Source organism: Podarcis melisellensis (genome assembly GCF_964234715.1).
Source record: "Podarcis melisellensis genome assembly, chromosome: 4".
NCBI classification, from domain to species: Eukaryota; Metazoa; Chordata; class Lepidosauria; order Squamata; family Lacertidae; genus Podarcis; species Podarcis melisellensis.
In genome coordinates this window covers 49,082,733-49,104,957 of record NC_138531.1, presented here as the reverse complement: position 1 = coordinate 49,104,957, position 22,225 = coordinate 49,082,733, and the positions used below count along the sequence as shown (strand labels likewise).

At 43.6% G+C, this 22,225-nt stretch overlaps 1 protein-coding gene across 1 annotated transcript; it reads left to right on the top strand.

Annotated features, from left to right (window-relative positions):
- Positions 1-897: 897 nt before the first annotated feature.
- On the top strand, positions 898-21,306 carry RRP1B (ribosomal RNA processing 1B). The gene is made up of 16 exons (XM_081908066.1): positions 898-1,134; positions 1,541-1,623; positions 2,247-2,304; positions 4,460-4,545; positions 5,088-5,149; positions 7,143-7,272; positions 8,088-8,152; positions 8,645-8,808; positions 9,285-9,376; positions 10,095-10,192; positions 10,371-10,390; positions 11,263-11,388; positions 13,237-13,961; positions 15,335-15,469; positions 16,173-16,239; positions 17,987-21,306. The coding sequence occupies exons 1-16, from the start codon at positions 993-995 to the stop codon at positions 18,178-18,180; spliced, it is 2,247 nt and encodes a 748-aa protein (XP_081764192.1). The 5' UTR covers positions 898-992; the 3' UTR covers positions 18,181-21,306.
- Positions 21,307-22,225: the final 919 nt, after the last annotated feature.

The window sequence follows — 22,225 nt, the reverse complement described above, 5'->3', positions numbered from 1 at the left end:
GCACAGCCTGTTAGAGGAATCAAACAACCCCCTGCAATGTAGAATTATGCAGTTTACATGACATCGGTTCTGTATAGGTTAGCAATACAATAAAATAATGTTTGATTCTTTTGTAGTATTTGAGTGAAGATCCGCACCTGTGACATTATCCTTTGCCAACAAAAATCGAACAGCTAGCTGCCTTTACGACCAGCCCCAGCTCTCATATAAAGCATTGCTCTGCTTTTCTTTGGACCATCAGTGAGGCCGAGAGGGGGGTCTTGTCGCCTGGGCAGCCCAGGGCTCCATGCACACTGCCCGGGCTTGCTCCCCAGGGAGGTCACTTCGGTGCTGCTAAAGTAGCGGTGTGACTTCACGCCCGGAAGCATACTCCAGTCCAGATTGTCCCTCGAAACAGACGGATGTCAGCATTGCAGTGGCTGATTCGAGTGTGGCGTTGATTGCACCTGTCACGTCACCCCTACTTGCTCGCCTTGAACAAAAACGCCCTCAACCTTGTCGCAAAGGTAAAACCATGACTTCGGTGGGAATAAGGCTGCAATCCTACACCCGCTGGGGCAAAGCCTCATCGAACTCAATGGAGGAGATTTCTGTGTATCGATGTGCTGTTATCTGGGAGTAGGTCCCGTAGCATGCTTTTTTATATTGGATAATTTTTTTCCTGTTTGTTGACCGTGTGTTTTTAATTTGCTCGTATTCTCGTTCACAACTTGGGTATAAAGAGGAGGGCATATTAAACGCCCTATTTGACTGGGTAGGGTAGCACGCTGCGCCACTCGCTGCCTCGAGCGCCACGCGCCGCTATGCCCCGCCCCTTTCTCTCCAGCGGCCGAATTGGCGGGCTCGCGGCTTTCTGCGCCTGTGGGTGTGCGACGGAGCAGCGGCTGCTGACGTCATCCGCAGGCGTCCGGGAGGCTGCCCGGGCTCGGCCCACGTAGGGCGGCGCGTTACCTTTCTCTCTCTCTCCGGCGAGCTGGGCTGCTGGGGGTGTCATGGCTCCTGCCGCTGCCGCCGCCGCGCAGCCTCCGGAGGTTCAGTTCGCACAGAGGCTGGCCGCCAACGAGAAGCGAGTTCGGGACCGGGCGCTGAAGAAGCTGCGCGGCTACCTCGCTCTCCGGACTCGGAGCCCGGCGAGTAAGAGCGGGGAAGGGATGCGGGGGAAGCACGTGGCGCTGGTGGGGCAGAGCAGCCGGGCGCCCCGGGTTGCTGGAGCGGCGGAGAGGGCAGCGCGTGGGGCAGAAGAGCAGCCGCCCGAAGCAGCGACAGGACTGAGGAGGGAAAGGCGGGCGTGGGGTTGAGCGGGCACATGGCCGCCGGGACGTGAGGTGCTTGCAACCGGGCTCTGCTTCTCAGGTACCGTGTGAACTACTGAGGGTCGGTGGGATAAGCGAGTGTGGAGTCATGGTACGGTTGAAGGGGAGGCGCCGCTCTTCATGGGCAAATGGGCTCCCGTTATCTCTAGGGGTAGGGGCTTTTGTAGGACAGGCTGGGGAAACTTGCCTCCTTTTCTCTAATACGCAGTTTACTTATGTTGCTCCAGGTACCTTTAGCCAGGAAGAATGGCTGAAAATATGGAAAGGACTGTTCTACTGCATGTGGATGCAGGATAAACCCCTGCTTCAGGTATGTACAATCCGTGTAAGGATGTATTGCCGTGATATTGCCTATGAATGGAGCAGTTGTCTGTGGACCTTGCCTGCTCCACCCTCAGGAGCACAGTGTAATGGCTGGAGGGGACACTGTTCCCCTTCTTCATCATGCACTGACGTTGTTTATGCTTTTATTCATGTATTTTCCCCCTCTGGCATGTTACAGTATATGGGGGTAACAAAATACCCAATGTTGAGTTGGAATTTGGAGGTGATTTTTTTGTCCCTGTAATAACACGAAAGACAATTGTACAGGGTGAGGAGTGTGGTAAGTAAATAGTCAGTGGTTGAAATTTGGAGACATGTCTGCTACTGTACAGGTAGCACAGAAGACTGTTGTAGGTCTGTCTCTGACCAAATTCTGCGTTGAAATGTCCACCCTGCTTTGGGTAAGGTTCTTCGTTTGTCTACTATTTCAGACCAACTGTGATAATATAGTTTGACCTTATTGGTCAAATTCTCAAATAATATTTTCTTTGTTTGGGGGAGTTTAGAGAACAGTTTCAGTGTTTGGGAGTGAGGGGGTAGTTTCTGAAAAGGAAAAATGGAATCTACTCTTTGAATGTTGTATACTAAAAAAATTCCTTTCATTTTTAGGAGGAGTTATCGAACAATATAGCACAACTTACCCATGTAATAGAGAATATAGATGCTTGTAAGTTTTTGTGTGTTTTTTTGCTTTTATTATATGTTCAGGGGTTTCCAGCCAAGTTTGTTTGTTCTGCTTATTAGTATATAAAAAAAGAATTGAGGTCCTGAAGCACTGTGTCTTCATTTCTATGAAAACCACATGAATAGCCCATGATTTACCGTATTTTTCGCACCATAGGGCACACCGGACCATAGGGCGCACCCATTTTTTGGGGGGGAAATAAAGGGAAAAAAATTATTTTCCCCCCCCAGGCGCGGGGCTGGGGCGGGGGAAGCTCGAGCTTCCCCCGACCCCAGCCCGCAAACAGGCAGCTCTCTGCAAGCCGTGGGAGCACTCCCGCTGCTTGTGGAGAGGTCCGCGAAGCCTGGGCGCGCTGAGCTCAGCGCGCGCAGGCTTCGGCATGCTGGCAACTCCCCGCAAGGAGCCGGAGCGCTCCGGCTCCTTGCGGAGAGGTCCGCGAAGCCTGGGCGCGCTGAGCTCAGCGCGCGCAGGCTTCGGCATGCTGGCAACTCTCCGCAAGGAGCCGGAGTGCTCCCGCTCCTTGCGAAGAGGTCCGCGAAGCCTGGAGAGCGTGAGGGGTCGGTGCGCACCGACCCCTCTCACTCTCCAGGCTTCAGCGAAAGCCTGCATTCGCACCATAGGACGCACACACATTTCCCCTTCATTTTTGGAGGGGAAAAAGTGCGTCCTATGGTGCGAAAAATACGGTATTTATTTTTGGACAGTTTTTGGGCAGCCACTGTTTGCTGCAGAACTGCATACCTTACTACATATAAGAGGCTCTATTGGTCACAAGGTGAAATTCTTACTCATCATCAAGACTCCTGTAGAACTCATCAATGCGGGCAGCTATACTTAAACATAGAATTCAGCTGAAACGTGTGGAATGCTAGGTCAGACATTCTCTCCATCTGTACCGAGCAGTTCTGAGAAGCAACTGGAATAACATGTGAATAGGTCCTGTGTATGTTTCTGTTGGGAGAATAAAATGTCAGCTCCCTGTGGATAAATCTTGGAAGATTAGGCCTTGGGGGGTGGGTTGGATTTGATGACTTTCAGATCCTTGCCAACCCCTTCAGGTTTTTTGCTTTGGCAGGACACTGATGGCTTTGTGCTTCCTTCACTTATTGAGAACAGAGAGATAATTAACTACCATTGTTCACACTTGCAGTTGTCTTAATTGTCCTTCACATGTGAAAATAGCTAGAATCCTGCTGGCCACATCTAGTCCAGCATCCTGCTCTCACAGTGACCAGCCAGATGCCTCTGAGAAGCCTATAACTAGGGCCTGACTGCAGAAGTGCTCTCCCCACTTATGAATCCCAGGAACTCGTATTCAGCATCATCCAGTCTCTAACACTGGAGGCAGCATAACCAGCCATCATGGCTCGGGGCCATTTGTAGCCTTATCTTTCATGAATTGATTAAATCCTCTTTTCAAGCCATCTGAGTTGGTGGTTGTCATTACATCTTGTGAAAACAGTTCTACAGTAGCTACTATTTATTTGCTTATTTATCATTTTCTGTATACATTTTAAGGTGATGTAAAGAATGCAATAAAAACAGTTTGAAACTATACAGAAAATAGTGGATAAAAATGAATGCAAAATAGACACCAGTGACAGATAGCTATTCACCCTGCTGGGAAAGTGTCATGACAAAGATGTCTTCAATTGTTTCTGGAGAGTGCAAATAGTGGGCACCTGTCATATTGCTACAGGAATGCTGTTCCACAAAACACACTAAAAGCCTGCATTACTGTGGAGCAAGCTTCTGAAGGCTTTGGAACTTGTAGGAAAATCTCTTCTGCAGTCTGCAATGACCAACTTGGGTAGCTAGAGGATACAGTCATCTGTCAAGTACACATTGTGTGACGAAGTACCATCTTTCGTCTCTGTTGAATATTCTAACATTCCGCTTCATTGTGTGGTCTCACTTTTTGTATTATGAGAGAGAGAAACTATCCGCTTTTATCACATTGCGCATAATTTTTTACACCTCATATGCATTCCCCACCTTACAGTACTCATCTTTCTTTTAAACTGCAAGCTTCAGCTTTGAATTTCCCCCCTACATTTATGAAAAGTGTAGTGAAAATGTTTTGAACTAACACGGCTTGTATGGAACTTTAAAGCTGCTTCTATTTATTTCACTGCAGGGCATTTGTTCATTCAGACTTTCTGGCAGACCATGAACCGTGAGTGGAATGGAATAGACAACCTGCGCTTAGATAAATTTTACATGGTAAAAGCTGTTTCTTCTACCGTCTTTTAATGGGGCATAATCAGTGGTGTGGGGTGAAAAATCTTCCACTTTTTGGATTGCACTGTTTCATAAAATTAGGTAGTAGCACAATGAACGAACACAACACAAGTAAGATTCAGCAATGGGAATAGATAGAGAACTCTTCAAATCTAAAGTTAGAATTCACATTTTTAAACCAGAGTGGGGAGACGTGAACATGTCATGTTTAATCTTTACTGTTGTGTGCTGGGGGATTTTGGTGTTATGGAGAAACCTTGCATGAGTTTTGCAGTCCCACCATACTTCCGTAATCCATTTAGCATCAAGAAAAGACTTTAAATTTCTGTATGTGAAGTTACGTTCTTACAAAAACAGGAAAATTGGCTATAATCCTATAAGTGCTGATTTGAGGGTACAGCCAAATCGAAACAGTAGGTCTTATAGACATGTATAAGGTTGCATGGATGGTTAAGATGTTTGTCAACAAAGTGATGATTTCCTATCAATTGAAACATGATGGGATGCATCTTTTTCTAACCTAGTTGATCCGCATGGTGCTGAGACAGTCCTTTGAAGTACTGAAAAGAAATGGATGGAATGAAAGGTAGGTGGCGCCTCTGGGGAGTGTGTGTGTGTGTGTGTGTGAGAGAGAGAGAGAGAGAGAGAGAGAGAGAGAGAGAGAGAGAAACTGCTCTTGCTCACTCTAAATCTATTGATGAGTTACCAATAAATTTTCTTTCACAATCCCTGATAAGCATTATAGAACCATAGAATTGTGGAATTGGAAGGCACCATGAGGAACATCTAGTCCAGTCCCCTGCAATGCATTAATTTGTAGCTGTCCCATATGGGGATCAGACCTATAACCTGGGCATTTTTGGCACCAAGCTGTAACCAGCTGAGCTATCCAGGCTGACATAATGGGCCTCATCCCAAAAGCTCATCTTGTGCTCACTTCCTTTATACATATTTTTCTGCAAAACTGGTTTTGTATTCCAAGCAGCAATTCTAAGATAAATTGAACACATATGTGACATATTTCCAGGTAGACATACATTAACGGCAGTGTTAAAACTTGTACTACAGCCATAAATTGAATAGCAATAGTAAGAATACTTCACTGGGGATTATTCCTAAGTAAACATCCATAGAGTTGGACATATATAAAGTGTTATATAATGTAGCAATACAATAATAATAAAAATGTTCTTATAATTAAAATTCAGTGGTTCTGCTATTATTTTCTCCCACACACTTGCATCCTGCCTTTTATGCACAAAATAAATTTTGTTGCTGAAGAAAGAAGAGGAACATGGCATATTTGTTAAAAAGGCCTCAGGGCAATCCACTAGAAATACCAGATTGTGCTCCTAGAAGAAAATAAAGGTTTGAGCAGAGGTGCAGTAGATTAATTGCACTGTGAGAAAAGTTAGGAATTGTTTAATAGTTAAAATCTGTGTTGTATCTATTTCCGATCTATATAAAATCTGCATTGCTTAGCTGAGATTCCCATGAATCCTGTGCAAGTTGTGTCAGCCGTGCAAATTATACCAATGTACATATTTGCTTGACCAAAATAATTAATGGCCACTGAAAATTTTGGATTTTGAGGTCCTACCATCTTATATCCAGTGAATTGCTATAAGTAAGTTGTCAGGGAGCCGCCGGAGATCACCGAGCCGGAGCAAAGCGGGGGGGAGGCAGGTCCCCCTTTGCCCACGCCCTCTCTGCACAGGAGGCTTACGCACAGAGAGGGGAGGCGTAGGATGGGGTCAAAATACTGCTCTGCTGGGGAAAGTTTAAGGACCGCCCACTCCCAGATTCTGCTAGTGACTGAGCAAGACATTGAATTGAGACGTTCTGCATTGTGAATGTTTTGGACAGATAATAAAGCCTTGAAAAGACCAGTGGGAGTCTTGCCTGTTCGCTCTCGAGCAACCACGCCGGCATTCATAACATAAGTGTCCCATTGGCATAAGGGTTCAGTGGGACACCTGCTCCCACCATTCCCCCTAAATCTATTGTAGGGTTCCCCCGAACCCTTCAGAGCAGATTGTGGATGGTGTGGGGCAATCCTGTTGCAAAAGCTGGAAACCTTTATACTGCATTGGATACAACAAAAGTTTAGAGATGAGTTTCCCAAACTTGGGCTTTCAGCTGTTTTGGGACTACAGTTCCCCTCAACCCTAACCTCTGGTCCTGCTAGCTAGGGATGATGGGAGTTGTAGTCCCAAAAAGCTGGAGACCCACATTTGGGAAACACTGGTTTAGGGGCTTAGTGCAGAATTCTAGAATACCTCTACAATTTTAAATTGCGTATTACTGACATCACACAGTTTTTTTTATATGTTAAGGTATTAAAACAAGCTTTCATCAAAGGATTTGTTGGGAGAGGGTAAACTTGTTGGAACTCTCACCCTGGTAAATCACTTAGAGAAGAAAACTTCTGATTCACGCTGTTGCTCTATTTCAGTGGATCAGATTGTTTTCTGTTTCAAAAGCAGTGGCCACTCTTTTGGAACTGATGCAATGTCATATGACGTTACAGAGATGAATGGACCATGCTTTATTTTCTCCCCGCCCCGCTTTTCATCCAGTTTTACTGAGCCATTTCTGAACCTGCTAATGAAGGAGGTTATTCACCCAGACAGCAAGGCTCCTGTTGGGATAAAATTGCATTTTATTGACATCTATCTGGAAGAATTGGCTAAAGTTGGTGCTAAAGAGGTAGGAAACAAAACATCTCTGTGTATTGCTGTGCAATCTAGCAAGTCTCCCTAAAATATTTGCTTAAAACAAGTGCTGTTAATGTCTTCGCCTAGGAAAGATATTAAAGTCAAGTTTACTCTGTGTGTGTTTACTATTTGCTTAGGTTGGGCGTGCTATCTAATTGATTGTTGTTGTTGTAGCACTGTATAAACATATAAAATCAGATAAAATTTGAAATTTTTTGTTAATGCTAATAAAAGCAAATCCTCACCATGGAGCAACTTATGAATTGTAGATTTGCTCAACTTTTTATGTTACCTAAAATGTAAAATGTCTTGCTTAAATACAGTGGAAATCATTAGACTTTGTATAATGCTTCCCATCTGACATTACAGGGGGGGGCGCGGAAAAATCATCATGATATGTGTTTCCATCTTTTTGAAATTGGTCAGGCTATATAAAAAGGAAACAAAATAATCCATAATAATGACAACCTTAACAGATGACAAATCATGTCAAATCCTGACAGCATTTCAGTTGGTTACACAGTAATTCATAAATATATATTTAGAAATAAAATATATTTCCCTTTTTATATTTCTATTGTTGTAGGCTATCATATTGGTTTTAGCCAGTCTGTTTTAGCATCTTTTGGCAAAAGAGAGCTTATCTTCTATGATATATTTACCCCAACTGTAAAATGCTTCTTTCCCCCGAGTCCTAGATCTTTTCAAGTAACCTTGGGAATATTCAGATGGGGAAATTTCCCATCTCTTTGAGTAGAATTGGAATAGGTTGATGTTGAACTAACCATGTATTTTATTTTTTTGCAGCTCACCGCAGACCAGAATCTCAAATTTATAGAACCATTCTGCAAAATCATTGCCAAGACCAAGGAGTATGTTATATAGCTATGTTTTGCTGCTTGACTCTGAACTTAAAGGGTTGTCGGGGGGGGGTGTTCTTCTTAAATAGTAGATAACGTCTGGATAGACTTGCAGAGCATAATTAAAACAGAAGAAGCGAGATAGTGAAATGTTCAGTTTGTGAAGCAAAGCTTTCTTTTGTGTGCCTCGAAATGAAAGTGTGTAGCTATGGGAACTGCATGAGTTCCTTTTATACTGATGATAAAAAAGCTAGTTTCTGATCCTCGGGCGCTACTATGGTGATATTGAAGAAAACCCTGGGCGAATCCAAAGACATCAGCTTCTGATTCACAATCTATGTGATTGACTTATTGGTGGTTCTTTTATTTACTCTTTGCAAATGGCATACAATTTTTTCAATTTTCATGGGTTAGTTTTTGATAGATTGGAAAGAGAGTCCATAAATTGGAATGCTTTTGTGATGCTCCTTTTTTCCTCCCTTTCCTCCCCCCTTAATGGTTCAGTCATCTTTTGCTGCAAGCCATAATCCGTGGCATCTTTGAAACCATTGTTGATCAGTCCCCGTTTGCTATAGAAGATTTAATGAAAGAACTGAAAGCGGGGAGCGATGATGACTTATCGGAAGAAGATGAAAGTAATGAAGGAGAGAACGAGCCAGTTGTCAAAGGTATGGGCCTGGCCACAGTAATAACTGTAACTTCTAGAATGGAGTCCTGTCATGTCTTCTGCTTTGAAAACTTTAACTCAGAATGCAACCATCTGCTTACTAGTGAAAGTGAGCTCATGGGAGCATAGGACACCTGTGGGAGCCCCACCTAGAGATACCAGGGATTGAACCTAGAACCTTATGTGTGCAAAGCTTAGTACTCTGTCTCCTTTTCAAATTTCCCCACCTTTCTGGCCACTGTTTTAACATGACACATGTTGTGTCCTTCCCCTGAGGGTAAAGGAAGATTGTGTGTGTGTGTGTGTGTGTGTGCGCGCACGCACTGTCCTTAAGGTGCTGGTGTGCAACATTAAACATCTATCAGCTTGCATAAAGCATCCCTCCTTTATGTTGATGGCAGCTTCACGGAACTTAGTGAAGTTTGTTGCGGATTTCACATTTGGTGCTCTGTTAAATGTGTTGCTTTTATCCTGCAGGCACAGACTTGCCAAGCAAACATTCCCTAGATTCAGAGGCACCAGACAACCTTTTAGAAGATGCAGATGATAACATTGGGCCTGTTCTCCAGGTGAGTATTGTCTTTGACAACATACTAACTTCTGTAGGGTCTGAGGACTAGGGAATTGCCTTGTTAAATCTGATTAAGTTTGATGGCTGCTCTCTTATAAATGAAAAGCTCTCACAAACAATATTCAACTAGCCTAATGAACTTTTTTTTCCTTTGAAAACTGGTAGAAGACCATTTTTATTGTCTTGCTTGATTTAAACGTAGATCAAATTGCTGGTTCTCAAAGTGCAAGACCTGGAGCACAAGTGAATGTTGTGCATTTTTGTGAGTGTTGGACTCACAAGATTTCCTGAATTGTGGTTCCTATTGGGATTTATGAAAGTGAGGCCTGACTGCTGTAGGATCAGTAACCAAAGGCCTGAGGATGTGAAGGAGCATGGCTGAGAGAATGAGTGTGCTTGGACTGGTGGGGAAGAAGCACAGGGAGTTGAGCTGGACAGAGATACTCCACTGGGCAGACATAGGCAAACTCGGCCCTCCAGATGTTTTGGGACTACAACTCCCATAATCCCTAGCTAACAGGACCAGTGGTCAGGGATGATGGGAATTGTAATCTCAAAAAATCTGGAGGGCCGAGTTTGCCTATGCCTGCCATTGGGGTTTTCCAATTTGGAGTAAGTACAAAATCAGTAAATTAGTGTCTTAAGTGGTTCTGCGCTAAATTATTGAATGCAGCTGATCTATGTTTCTGTAATGCCTTCCTCTTTTATGTTTACAGTTTGATTATAAAACTGTTGGCGACACACTGTTTGAATTGGCCAGCAGAAAAAACACACCTGCTTATAACAGAAAGTGCCTGTACAAAGTGGTGAAAAAGTAAGTTCCTATTGTAATAAATGTTCTTTCTGATTGTGCTGACTTACCTGGTTATCTTCTCTTTCCTTTCACTTTCTGGAGTCCCAACACCCCTGCCCTTTTATCTTTTGCTTCCCCATAGTGCCTTCATTTTTGGGTGTAACTGAGACAACATAATTCCTTTCCACTTATTTTTCAGGTTCCAAAATCTTGCAGAAGGTGAGCCTTCAAGAACATCTGCTACTCTTTCATTTCCATGAAGAATTGTACAGTAGCAGAGGAAAGAAAATGCAGTCATGTTAAATTTGCAACAGATATCTTATGTGCACCTGAAAGGGCTTCTTCTGGGGACATTTATATCACCTCTTATAGAATTATAGAGTTGGAAAGGATCATGAGGGTCATCTAGTCCAACCTCCATTATAACTTACTGGAAAATCGGTTGTATCCTAACATTAGTTACAACTGTGTCCAGTATCGCATGATGCTCTAAAGCAGGGGTAGGGGGACCTGTGGCCCTCCAAGTGTTGGACACCAACTCTCATCCTCCTTGGGATGATGGGGACTGGAGACCCATCCCTGCTCTTAAAGAAGCATAGACAGCCTGCAGCCTCAGTTGCAAGTGGGTGGTAAATAAGGGAGGAATTGATGGGGGTGTGTGTGGAAGGGGCTGACTGAAAGGAAGAGGGTGGTAGAAAGAGAGAGGGAAGGGATGCCCACCCAATCTTTGCTTCAGCCCAGCCAATTACCATCATGTAGCCACTGGTAGGTAAGCCCCAAAGGTTGCCTGTTCCTGCCTTTGGGGAGGTGTGATAAGGTCTTGCCCTTCTCTTTGAATGAACAGTTTGTTCTGCTTGGCATTTAAGGTAATGGAGAAAGATACACACCGGAACAGCTGTCACCAGTCTGGCTCACTCCAGATGCTGATTGGGGCTGATGGGAGGTGCAGTCTGACCACATCTGGAGGCCACCAAGTTGGTGATGGCTGGACTAAAGTATAGGTAGAGAAAAGAGCGTGTTGTATGGGTGAAGGACCTCTGAGCCGCTAATTGCTTGGGGGCAACTCTCACTCCAGTGTTCTCTCCCTTCAGGGACCTTTCCACAGGATGACTTCCCTGAAGACGTTTCTACAGATGAAGATGATGATACCTTCAGCAGGAGGAAGTGGAAAAGGAAATCTGGCAAACCCTTGGATAAAACACAACCAGAAAAAGAAGGTGAGGTTGCTACCAGTATGCAATATCCTAACTTAGCCTGCAATCTCATACACACTTTTCTGGGAGGGTAAACCCTATGGAACTCAGAAGGACTTCCATGTAGAATCATAGAATGGTAGAGGTGGAAGGGACTCCAAAGGTTATCTAGTCCAACGCCCTGCAATGCTGGAATCCCAATTCGTGGTCCCCCATCCAATTTGAAACGATTCTGGACCCTGCTTAGCTTTGCACATGTGCTAGGAGTTTTATTGTTGTGCCACTAGAAGGAAAACACCTGGAGATGAACCCAGGGCCTTGTTGTAGGATTGCCCTTTTAAGCGTCTTTTCTTTTACTTTAAGTAACTGATCAACCCTAACTGAACTTCACTATGATAATAAATTGTCTCCGCTGGAAATTAGAAATAGCTGTTGCTGTTGGAGTATTAGCTGGAAGGGAGTGGAAGCTTTGCAGTGTCCTCAAATTTTGTTTGTGTATTTAAAAGCATTTATATATCCCTGGTGAGTAAAAATCCTAAAGGAGGATATATTGAAATCATATCTTAGAAAAAGCAAATGCCACAGATAATAATCAAAAATACAAGATGACGACAGAAGACTTGGCAAGTCTTGATTGTGTTACAAAATCAAGCACTCTCAGTAGGATTTCTGCATGCTGTGTTCGCAGTGTTGAATCAATAGGCTGGTCAGCCTTTTCTTTCCAGACTCTGGACATTTTGAAATGGGACTAAGCCAAATTCTCCTGATGCTCCTGTGAAACGGCAGACAGTGCTATTTTGTGTTTCTTTTCATCTCTTTATTTGTAACTTTTGTCTTTTTCTTAGATTTATGTGTGTATATTTTTGTGTATGTATCGTTTTGATTGCTGTAGTGTCTCTGTTCAATTAAACTGAAAGTAAATTAACAGAGGGTGGCTGGAACTAATGTTAATTGCCAGGGAAAGCCTGAACATTTAGGCCTTAGGGTGTTACTCTCCCGTAACACAATTTACAGCAGCCATATGTTGAGGAGAGTGGGTCCATATACCCAGTATTCTGCGTTTTCAGGTCCTGTTCCTGCCAACCTTCCACATATTGAGGTGCAGAAGATTTGAAGCAATCAGCATTCTAAATCATGCAGGAAGTCTACATACATAGAACTGACTCCTTAATTCACACACACCTCCCCCCCCATACACACACATGGTAATGAGGGCATAGGAACAGAGCTGGTGAGTGTGGCTGTGATCTTCCCCCCAATGTGATCCAAATCCCAGGGGGCAGGTGGTTATCTGAACAGGGCTTATTAAAATATCTAACATGAAAATCAATGACAATGCAGTGGTACCTCGGTTTTCGAACGTAATCCATTCCGGAAGTCCGTTTGAGTTCTGAAACGTTCGAAAACTGAAAGCGGAAGCCTCAATAAGGAAGCCATGGTTCCTGTTCGACTTCCAAGGTGCATTAGAAAACCAAGGCATTTACATCCGGGTTTTCGGCGTTCGAGTTCCGAAACATTTGACTACGGAAGCATTCGAAAACCGAGGTGGTGCTGTAGTTGTTCTCATCAGCTCTGTTAACAACAAATACTGTACAATAATAGTATAGCAGCTGCCCTGTTGTGGACAGATCAATGGCTCATCTTGTTTCGCATTCTGTTTTCCAACAGTGACTAGAGCAGTACCTCTGGGACACGCAGAAGCTGGGTCTAATAGTAGTATCCATTCCTCGATTACTAATCACTCGCCCCAGGAGTTGGGGCCACCCACTCTTTCTTCAGGTGTAGAGCCCCCTTCCCAGGAAGAGAAATAGGAGGCTGCTGCTCGACAGCCTCTTCTTTGAATTTAAAAGCTTATTTATTTTGTCTTTGCAGTTTGTGCTAGAAACATAATAAATGGTATTGAGGAAGAGGAGGAGAGCCCAGGGCCACAGAAGAAAAAGAAGAAGAAGCGAAAGAGGAAGTCCAGCCAGATGGTTGACTTTGGTATATCTGCTGAATGTAATGAGAAGGGACTTGTCCCTGAGGAAGGATCCAAAGAGCCAAACCAGGACAGTGAATCATTAAATAGTAAGAAAAGACCAAAGAAGTCTTTAAGCATGGAGGTCAGTGAAACGGATTCTTCAGCTGCACCCACTGTAGGTATCAGTGGTGATTCTGTGCTGGAGAACTTGACTTGTTTGGTAAACAGCATAAAGAAACAGCCCAAGAAGAAAAATGGCCGCCTGCGGAAAGTCCCTATAGAATTCACCCATCAAAATGGACAGGCTCATATAAGTGCCGAGGAAGATCCCAGCTACTGTGCTCCAGTAGCCTGTGGTAGCAAAGCAATTAAGAAGAAACGGAAAGCAGAGACTGGCGTGATATCTGGGAGCAGTTTTTCTGAAGAGGCTGTTGAGCAGCCCAAAAAGGAAAACTTGGCAGAATCTGGATGCACAGTGCTCCGAAAAGTTAAATTGAGGAAAAAACAAAATTTGGTCAAGATTAGGGGTTCCAAGCAGAAAATAATCAGCATGAAAAAGAAAAAGAAAATCAAGGAAGTCCTAAGTTCCATGGAAGAAGCTGTAACTGAAGTTGAAAACGAAAAGAGCAGAAGCAGTGTAAGTAGATCTGTCCTGCAACTTACAATGTCTGGTTCCACCTCAGCTTGGGGAGCAGGTTGCGGAGGACTCTCTGACCACAATAAACATTCTATTGGGCTGCATTTTCTGATGCTTTGCTTTACATGTACCACCAGATATGTGTAGGTAAAGGTACCCCTGCCCGTACAGGCCAGTTGTGTCCGACTCTAGGGTTGTGCGCCCATCTCACTTAAGAGGCCGGGGGCCAGCGCTGTTCGGAGACACTTCCGGGTCACGTGGCCAGCGTGACAAAGCTGCTCTGGCGAGCAAGCACCAGCGCAGCACACGGAAATGCCGTTTACCTTCCCGCTATAAAACGGTACCTATTTGTCTACTTGCACTTAAGAGTGCTTTTGAACTGCTAGGTGGGCAGGAGCTGGGACCAAAAGATGGGAGCTCACCCCGATGCGGGGATTCAAACCGCCGACCATGCAATCGGCAAGCCCTAGGCACTGAGGTTTTACCCACAGCGCCACCCGCGTCCCATACCAGATATGTGTACTTTTGCCTCAAACAGCTATATTTCCAACACAGATCCTTCTGCTTCTATTTGGAGAGAATGTATATAATGGCTGGTTTTACTAGTAAAACAGGTGACCAGATAGAAGCTAAAGAAGAAAATCAATCCCCAAATCCCATGTGTTGTTGTTTTTTTAAATCTATTTTCTGAAACTAAGAAGTGAAAGCTTTGATAGTTTAAGATTAGACAAGCAAAGGCCTCACTACCTGTCTTTCCATGAGATTATTTAAATTCTATATTCCTGGTCTGATTGTTGTTGGCCAGTTTAATTGATTTTCTCACATTAATGCAGAAATCCTCTTGTCTTTCCAGAGGAAGTCGTGCAGTTTCAGTGCGTGGCTTGTCTAATGTTTGTGGTCTTAAAGGTTGGGGGCGATATGTGATCTAGCTGTACAAAAAAGAGTGGAAGTCATGGACATTTTGCAGTGTATATAGACTGTGTTGTATGCCCGTGGTTTGCTAACAAGGTTTCTGTGAGCACCAGTAGACCTAGTGCCTCCTATGTTGCCTGCAAAAGGCCCCTTATAAATACCTCCTCAAGAATCCACAGCGCATGAGAAACTGTTTGCTCTGGCTCAGCCTTTTTTTACATTCAACACATCTCCTTTTAATACAATAGTGGGTGGTGACATGGAGCAGGGACTGAGCCGCTGCTGTTTACCAGGAAAGAGAGGAGAAGCAGTGGGCTCAGCTGGGTGCAGGTGCATCAGCAGGAACTAGTCCAGGGCTCCTGCCGGACCATTTCCACCAAGGCCCCTGGTGCTGTTCAGCATCATATTACTGCGTCCAGACTCTGCTAATTGGTCTCTGCTGCTCTTTTCTCTCCCTGCAGGAAACAGGTGGTGCTGCTGTACTGCTAAGGAACAAAAAGGCAAAGACGGGAAATGATTTTGTGAAATTTGAAAAGACAACTCTACCAAAGCCAGTGTTCTTTAGAAAAGCTAAAGGCAGCATTTCCCCCATGCAGGTATAGTGACAAAGGTGCTATATTTTGCAGCTAAAGCAGGGGCTGGTAACCCGTTTCAGCCCAAGTGCCACATTCCCTCCAGGGCAACCTTTCAGGGACCACATGCCAGAGGTGTGGAGAGCGGTTGTGTGAGGAAAGGCCTTACATGCTCCCTTTGTTCTTCCTTGTGTGAAAATGTTGGAAGCTTGCATGCCATGCTTGCTATCTCCTAACAAACTTTAGGCATAGAATTTTCAGAATTACTCGTCTCTAAGCCAAACTGCATGTGACCACATTAATTGTGTATTTGTATTTGAGGAGCAGATTTTTAATATTTTTTTTAGGCACATAGACAGCTTGCAGTGAGGGGTAATAATTATTGGGATCCCATACTGCAATTGCAGTTAGGGAAAAATATCCCACTGGCACTAATGGGAGCTTTTCCCCAAAGCCTATTGGTCACACCTAGGTGTCTGCAAAGTATGTTCAGTAGGAATTAAAATGTTTTTCCTGTGCAAAACACACCAGAACTTAAGTGAATATTTAATACTGCACAAAACTGCAAATATTTCAGTCTTTCAGAAACTATAAACTACCGAAGATGATGAACTGTGTTTTGGGGAAGCACCTCAGATAGAGGGACACAAAAAGTGTTTTAATAAAGGGAAGGATTTAACTGGTCCAGAAAAACAACTTTATCTGCCACTTTAATCTCTCTTTGTAGTTAAGCAAGCTGCAATCTTCCAATTCCAAAAAGGTCACCTTTGGACTGAGTAAAAACATGACTGCTGGTGAGTTCAAAATGACTTCAAACCTTGTTGCTTCTCTAAAAACAGGCAGGTAAAACAGTGGAAGGTTTGATGCAATTTTAAATAGCAGTTGCTAAATGCTGTCTGTGCATGTAATTGTGGTAAGAATTTACTTCTACACCAGCTGTTTATTGCCCAGGTGAGGGAACATCTTTTAAATAAAACACAGAACCAAGAGGAAAATGGCATGCATGGCTCCATTCTGAGATCAACTTCCCAACATTTACCTTGGGTGCCCCAAGCCATTTGACTCAACTATCACATTTTAACCCAGTTGCCTTAGCCACCAGGCCTTCAGTAGTGGCTAGAGACATTCCAATCCCATATCTTACTTCCCTTTCCCCAAAACAACTGGAGGAGCTTCAAGGAGATGCTGGATTTACATCCTACTGTTGACTCAAAACAGACACAGCAAAACATACTGGCTGGCTCGTTACTTTTAGGGTTAGATAAGATTACATGTTTATAGCTTAACAAGCATGAGGGTTGCAAAATGCAGGCACACAGAAATCGTTGACTGATGCATTCTATTCAAAGGTTAAATGCATTTAATATTGAAACAAAGACAAAATCCATATCTAATGTCTTAATCAACTACCAAAAATTTGCCTCATTGTGATTTATACTCAACTCTTTAGCACTGCCTTTTGTACCACACAGAGCAGTGTGCAACCATAAAAACATTCCTTTAACAATATAAAACAAACCACTATAAAAATGAGGAGGTATCAGTTAAAAGCCCCTAACCGATTTCGCCATGTGTAAAACATCAGCCTGGGAAGCAAAAAGCAAAAGTTTTCACCAATCAGTGTGTGGGAAGGGTTCAAATGAACACCGCAAGTTGAGGTATACCATAGCCTACCTGCAGCCAGCAAGAAGGCTCTTCTCTTTCATTGTAACTTATCTTGTATCCATTATAGGTTCAGCAAGGAGAAGGGCCTCTCCACCAGCCCTTAGGGCACAAGTAGGTAGTACAGTCATGCCTTGGCTCCCGAACAGCGCAAGCCCAGAAGTGAGTGTTCTGGTTTGTGAACGTTCTTGGGGCTTCTGCAGCTTCCGATTGGCTGAAGGAGCTTCCTGCAGTCCTTCAGAAGCCGCACTTTGGTTTTCAAACATTTTGGAAGTCGAACAGGCTTCCGGAACGGATTCCGTTTGACTTCCAAGGTACGACTGTACAATTGTCAAACAGGTTCATGGAAGAAGAGGGAAGAAGCTGCTGTCTGTGACACCACTGAGGTGGAAACAAACCTCATTAGATTCACCACCATCTGGGCTGAAAAGGAGATTTTGCCCCCCATATGAACTCTGTCCCTGAGCACATCAACAGCTAATAGTCATTAATGGCTATACCCTGCGTATGAGAAACACCATGCCTCTGAACAGTAGTTGCTGGGGAACATGATTAAGAGAATGGTATTCTTGGTCTTATGTCCTGTTGTGAGCATCTCATAGGCCTCTTGTTTTGCCATTGTGGGAAACAGGATGTTGGACCAGACAGACCTTTAGGTCAGGCCCAGTTGACACATGTGGTCTGGCGTACCGAAGCAGACAGGCTCTTTGGTAATGTATAGAATACTTTTGGTCTGCAGTGTTCCATTTGTTCCCCCAGAATCTCTCTGGATTCCTTCTGTGCACAAACAGCTCTAGCAACCATCGAAATGTTTGCACATGCTTGATAACAATATGATGCAATACTCAAGTTTTTGCTTTTTAATCTTTCCTTTGGCAGAATTTAAGACGACAGACAAAAGTATCCTGGTCACCCCAGAGGGAGCCTCCCGGGTGGCTTTCAATCCTGAGCAAAAACCATCTCACGGGGTGCTGAAGTCGCCAGCCAGCTCTTCTGCAGAAGCAACACCTCAAATGAAGAAATCCCTTTTAATGCCAACTAAGAAAAGACCAACTGCTATTGACTTCTTCTAAGCCGATAAGGAGAGGAGTAGTTTTTGTACAGAACAGACCAGTATAACCAGTTGCTTCTGGAGGTATTTTGGGAATCTTCCTTTTCAAGTTAATGGAATAGTATACATAAGGTTCTGATTGTGTGACCCTTGGTGCTGTCAACTGTAATAAGCACCTATTTGGCTGTACATTGAGACTGTTTTGTGTATGCTGTTAACAAAAGAAAGGTAATGGCACATGACCTTAGGGTTCCAGTTATGGAGGCCCATCTTTTATTTTATTTTTGAAATAACCCTATCACATTGTGAATGAATGTGTACAGATTTGTTCTGAACTGTTGTTGCTTGCACTCTTTTAATCATTGGTTGTTGTTTTTCCTAGTGAAGAGGTTTTTGGCATTTATTGGCTTAATTCCATGCGAGCTAAGAAGTACACAACCCCTCTCACATGCTTCCTGTTCTGATTTTCCTTCTTTCCCTTTCAAGCTATTTTCTCTTATCTTCCTACCAAAGGGTATGGATTAGAAATGGAATATCTGTGTTGAGGTGAACTAATTCTGTGGAACAACCGCTTGCACCTCAGTTGGGTAGCCCGCTGCCAACACACATCTCATTATTGACTATAGCCCAAGTACTCCAGTTGACACATATTTCCTAAGCACTTGAAATAGCATTGTGGGCTACTTCAGATTTGCTTCTCCTTTTTGTGTAAGAAGGTATGGTGTGTGTTTGTGTGTGTTTTGTAAATTTTTGCATTTTTATAATGTTCTTATCCCTGAGCCCTTGGATAAAGACTAGGTCTTAATTATGATCCTCCCTTCATTAAAAGGAGCTAGATTAGTATGGCCTTTATTTATATCTGAAAGCCTTAATGCCTTTTGACACAGGGTAAAGATGGTTTCGATAGTAAGGTGGCTTTGAAAGCAAGGCCATATTTTTAATCTGCAGTGTAAGTTTTAATGATGTTCATCTTACAAATGGTTACATGATTGTGCCTATCTCCATTTTCCTGTTGATTTCTGTGTAAAACGATAAAAAATTTTGTACCAGATAATTTATTTACTGCAAGTTTTAGACTCTCAATCCCTTTTTCTCAAATGCAGCATAGCATGAAGACATAGCCCAGGAAACATTGTGGACATTGACACTGGGTCATGTGGGTCATTTTTTATTTTGATGAAGAGATCTTTGTGGAGATGATATATATATATATCTTCTTTGTACTCCAGCTTCAGAATAAATGGGCAGTCACTTCAATTACTATCTCTCCACAGTGGTAATAAAGTTTCAAGCTAATAGTACTCTTACTGTTTCACATGTCTCATGTGTTGTGCTGTGTTACTGTCCCTGTCTGTGGCTTGTGGTGTTGTTCTGAGCGTGCTTAGTGGTTGTTTTATCTCCTTGCCGTTTTAAATACTGTGATGTGACTTGGTTAAGACAGACATGCTTGAGTTTTGGAGATGTCTTGTATCTTGTGTTGTATATGGTCACTTAGCAGACTATAACGGAAGGCATACATCTTAAATAGAAGTATTAACATTGGTTCTTTAAATGGAGTTTAATATAAAAAAGCAACAAATGTGGGACACTGTGTTGGAAAACTACTTGTTGTGATAAGATAGTGGGGAAGTCTAACCAAAATAAGCCAGTGATTTACTTTCGTACAAGAATATGGACAGCAGTAGTTGTATGTTCATTCTTATGTTGGAGATGTTGTTATAATTCTCCAGCTAGAAAGATGGAACTGTAAAGAGATTGGAGAAGAGTTTCTTTAATGCTCTGAACCTCAGGGCTTTGTGGTTGCCCTAACAGTCAAAAGATGGTTCTGTCACTGTCAGATGGCAGTGGTGGTTGCTCGTGAGTAATCATTCAGGACTCAGACCTGCCTTTTACAGGTTTTATTTTGGTGCAAAACTATTTACAGTGCAGAGCCACAAGTTCATGTCTGCCTCAATCGCTAGCAGAATCTGGGAGTGGTTGTTTCCGGGACCTCCCCCAACATAAGAGCTTCGTCACCCCCAGCCTTTTCCTTCCTTCTTTGCGTTTTACACCTCTGCGCAGGGTGGGTGATGGAAGGGGCATGCTTTCCTCCTGGCCGGCTTGGTCAGGAGCGGTGCTGAGGCTCCCAGCAGCATCCTCTGGTCCTTTCCTCTCTTCCCCACTGGAGGTGTGGCTTTCCTCACCACAGGAAGAGGAACTGTTTCGTAAGATTTTCAGAGGTTCCCTGTAACCCAACTGCCACTCTGCTTCCCTACCCTGTTCCGATGGCAGTACCCTGACAGTTACTGAGGCTGTTGCAGGACAAAAGTCAGGGTCCGTATCATTCAGAAGTAGTGGTGGGGCCCAAGCAAGGCTTCACCATTGATACTTGCCCAAGGGCTCTCTTTATGCTTCCCCCCACCCCCTCAGACTGGTATTGCAAGCAGCACTAGACAACAGGGTCTAGCCACCCTTTAAATTCCCCACAATGCCCCTGATATAGCATTAGCTCAAGGCATTGTGGGAGATTTAAAATGGTGGCTAGACCATGCTGCTGCTAGTCAAGCCTATCAGGGACCACTGGTAGAGACGTAGGCTCACTAGAGTTTACCAAGGGCCCCCTCGTTCATGAGGCTGGCCCTGACAAGACCAGCAACACGTCTTGATGAATGTTAAGGTAATGTGAGTGTTGTTGGGTCTTTCGGAATGATGGATATTCAAATTTAATGGTTGATTTCTGATGGGGGGTGGCTTGTAAACATGCATGTGTAGTATACATTTTCCTGTTCTTCCATGTTTCCTGAGAATTTCATCCCAAGATGTTAATTTCAATGAATGATACAATATGTGACGTTTTAATTTACAACTAGATATCTAAACACAAAGTGAAAATAAAAATGATGTCCTGTTGTTGATAAGACTACAAAAAGCAGGAATCTCAGCTTTCAAACCAGTTTGTCTGTTCATGGGTGCATTCTAAAAATATCTAGGATTACTATGAGTTATAGTCCTGTTAAAAAGCAGAATTTGCAAAGATCTTATTTTTAAAAGAGTTTTCACTCGGTTTTGTAATTAAACTGGCTTAAATGAAGCAGAACACTGTTTAAAATGGTTTGTGTTTAAAGCTTTGTATTTAAAATATTTTAGGAATAAAAACATTTTTTATCAAGCTTTTGTGAGTTGAACAGCATCGTCCTTTGACTTTTTTGTTCCCTCCAGTTGTAGGAGCAATTTTTATTTTTCCATTCTGCAGCATATACATCTCAATAACTCCAGATCCATGAAAATGGGCCACTTAAACTTGGCTTTGAAAGAGCACTGTTGCATTTTATTTACATTATTTTGTTGCAGGGAGCCATATTTATTCAGTCATTAAATTTATATGCCCTGACTTCTTCCAAAGGAGTCTAGGGCAGCAAAACTGCCAATACTAATAAAGTTCCATTAGACTACTAGTTCCACAGGCAGAGGTCAGGAAGTGAGGTATGACAGCAACAGGGATGGTGTCAGCAGCCCAGTCTTCTCCATGTGATCACTAGGGCTGGGCGATACCTGGTTTTTAACATTGTGGTATATCAACAGCTAAATATTGTGATGTACTGATATTGCCCAGTCCTATCCTGTACCACTCTGGCTTGTGCAAGCAGGAACGGTACAGGGGCTTAATCAGCCTCTCGCTCGCCCCATAGCTGATCAAGAGGTCCCCCTCTGGCTTGTGGGGGACTTCCTCAAACTACTCCACTGGTGCGCAGGCAGCCGTGCGCCTGCCCACCCCTCAGTGGAGCAGTTTAAGGAAGCCCTCCTGCCACCACCTCCAGCTCACATGTATACCACTAAGCCAGTGTCACTCACTGCAAATCACAGCCACGTTCCCGGTCCTGCTGCTGCTGTGCTACCTGTGCTTTGGCTTAGCACGTCGTCTGAAATAGGCCTTGTTTCTTTTGCTCCAGGCAAACAAGCTGTAAAACAAGAACAAAGCTTGGTTATAGCTTGTGAAGCAAGACGAAACATGAACCTGGGTTCAACCCAGTAAGCTCAACTATAGTTTAGGCCTGGATAGTGTGGTAGTGCCCCTTCCCCAAGAACTA

Excerpts from the sequence above, each read along its gene's own strand:
- RRP1B (XM_081908066.1), top strand. The coding sequence starts at position 993 with ATGGCTCCTGCCGCTGCCGCCGCCGCGCAGCCTCCGGAGGTTCAGTTC. Across the intron at positions 2,305-4,459 it reads AATAGAGAATATAGATGCTT|GGCATTTGTTCATTCAGACT; the intron begins GTAAGTTTTTGT and ends ATTTCACTGCAG. Across the intron at positions 7,273-8,087 it reads CTAAAGTTGGTGCTAAAGAG|CTCACCGCAGACCAGAATCT; the intron begins GTAGGAAACAAA and ends ATTTTTTTGCAG.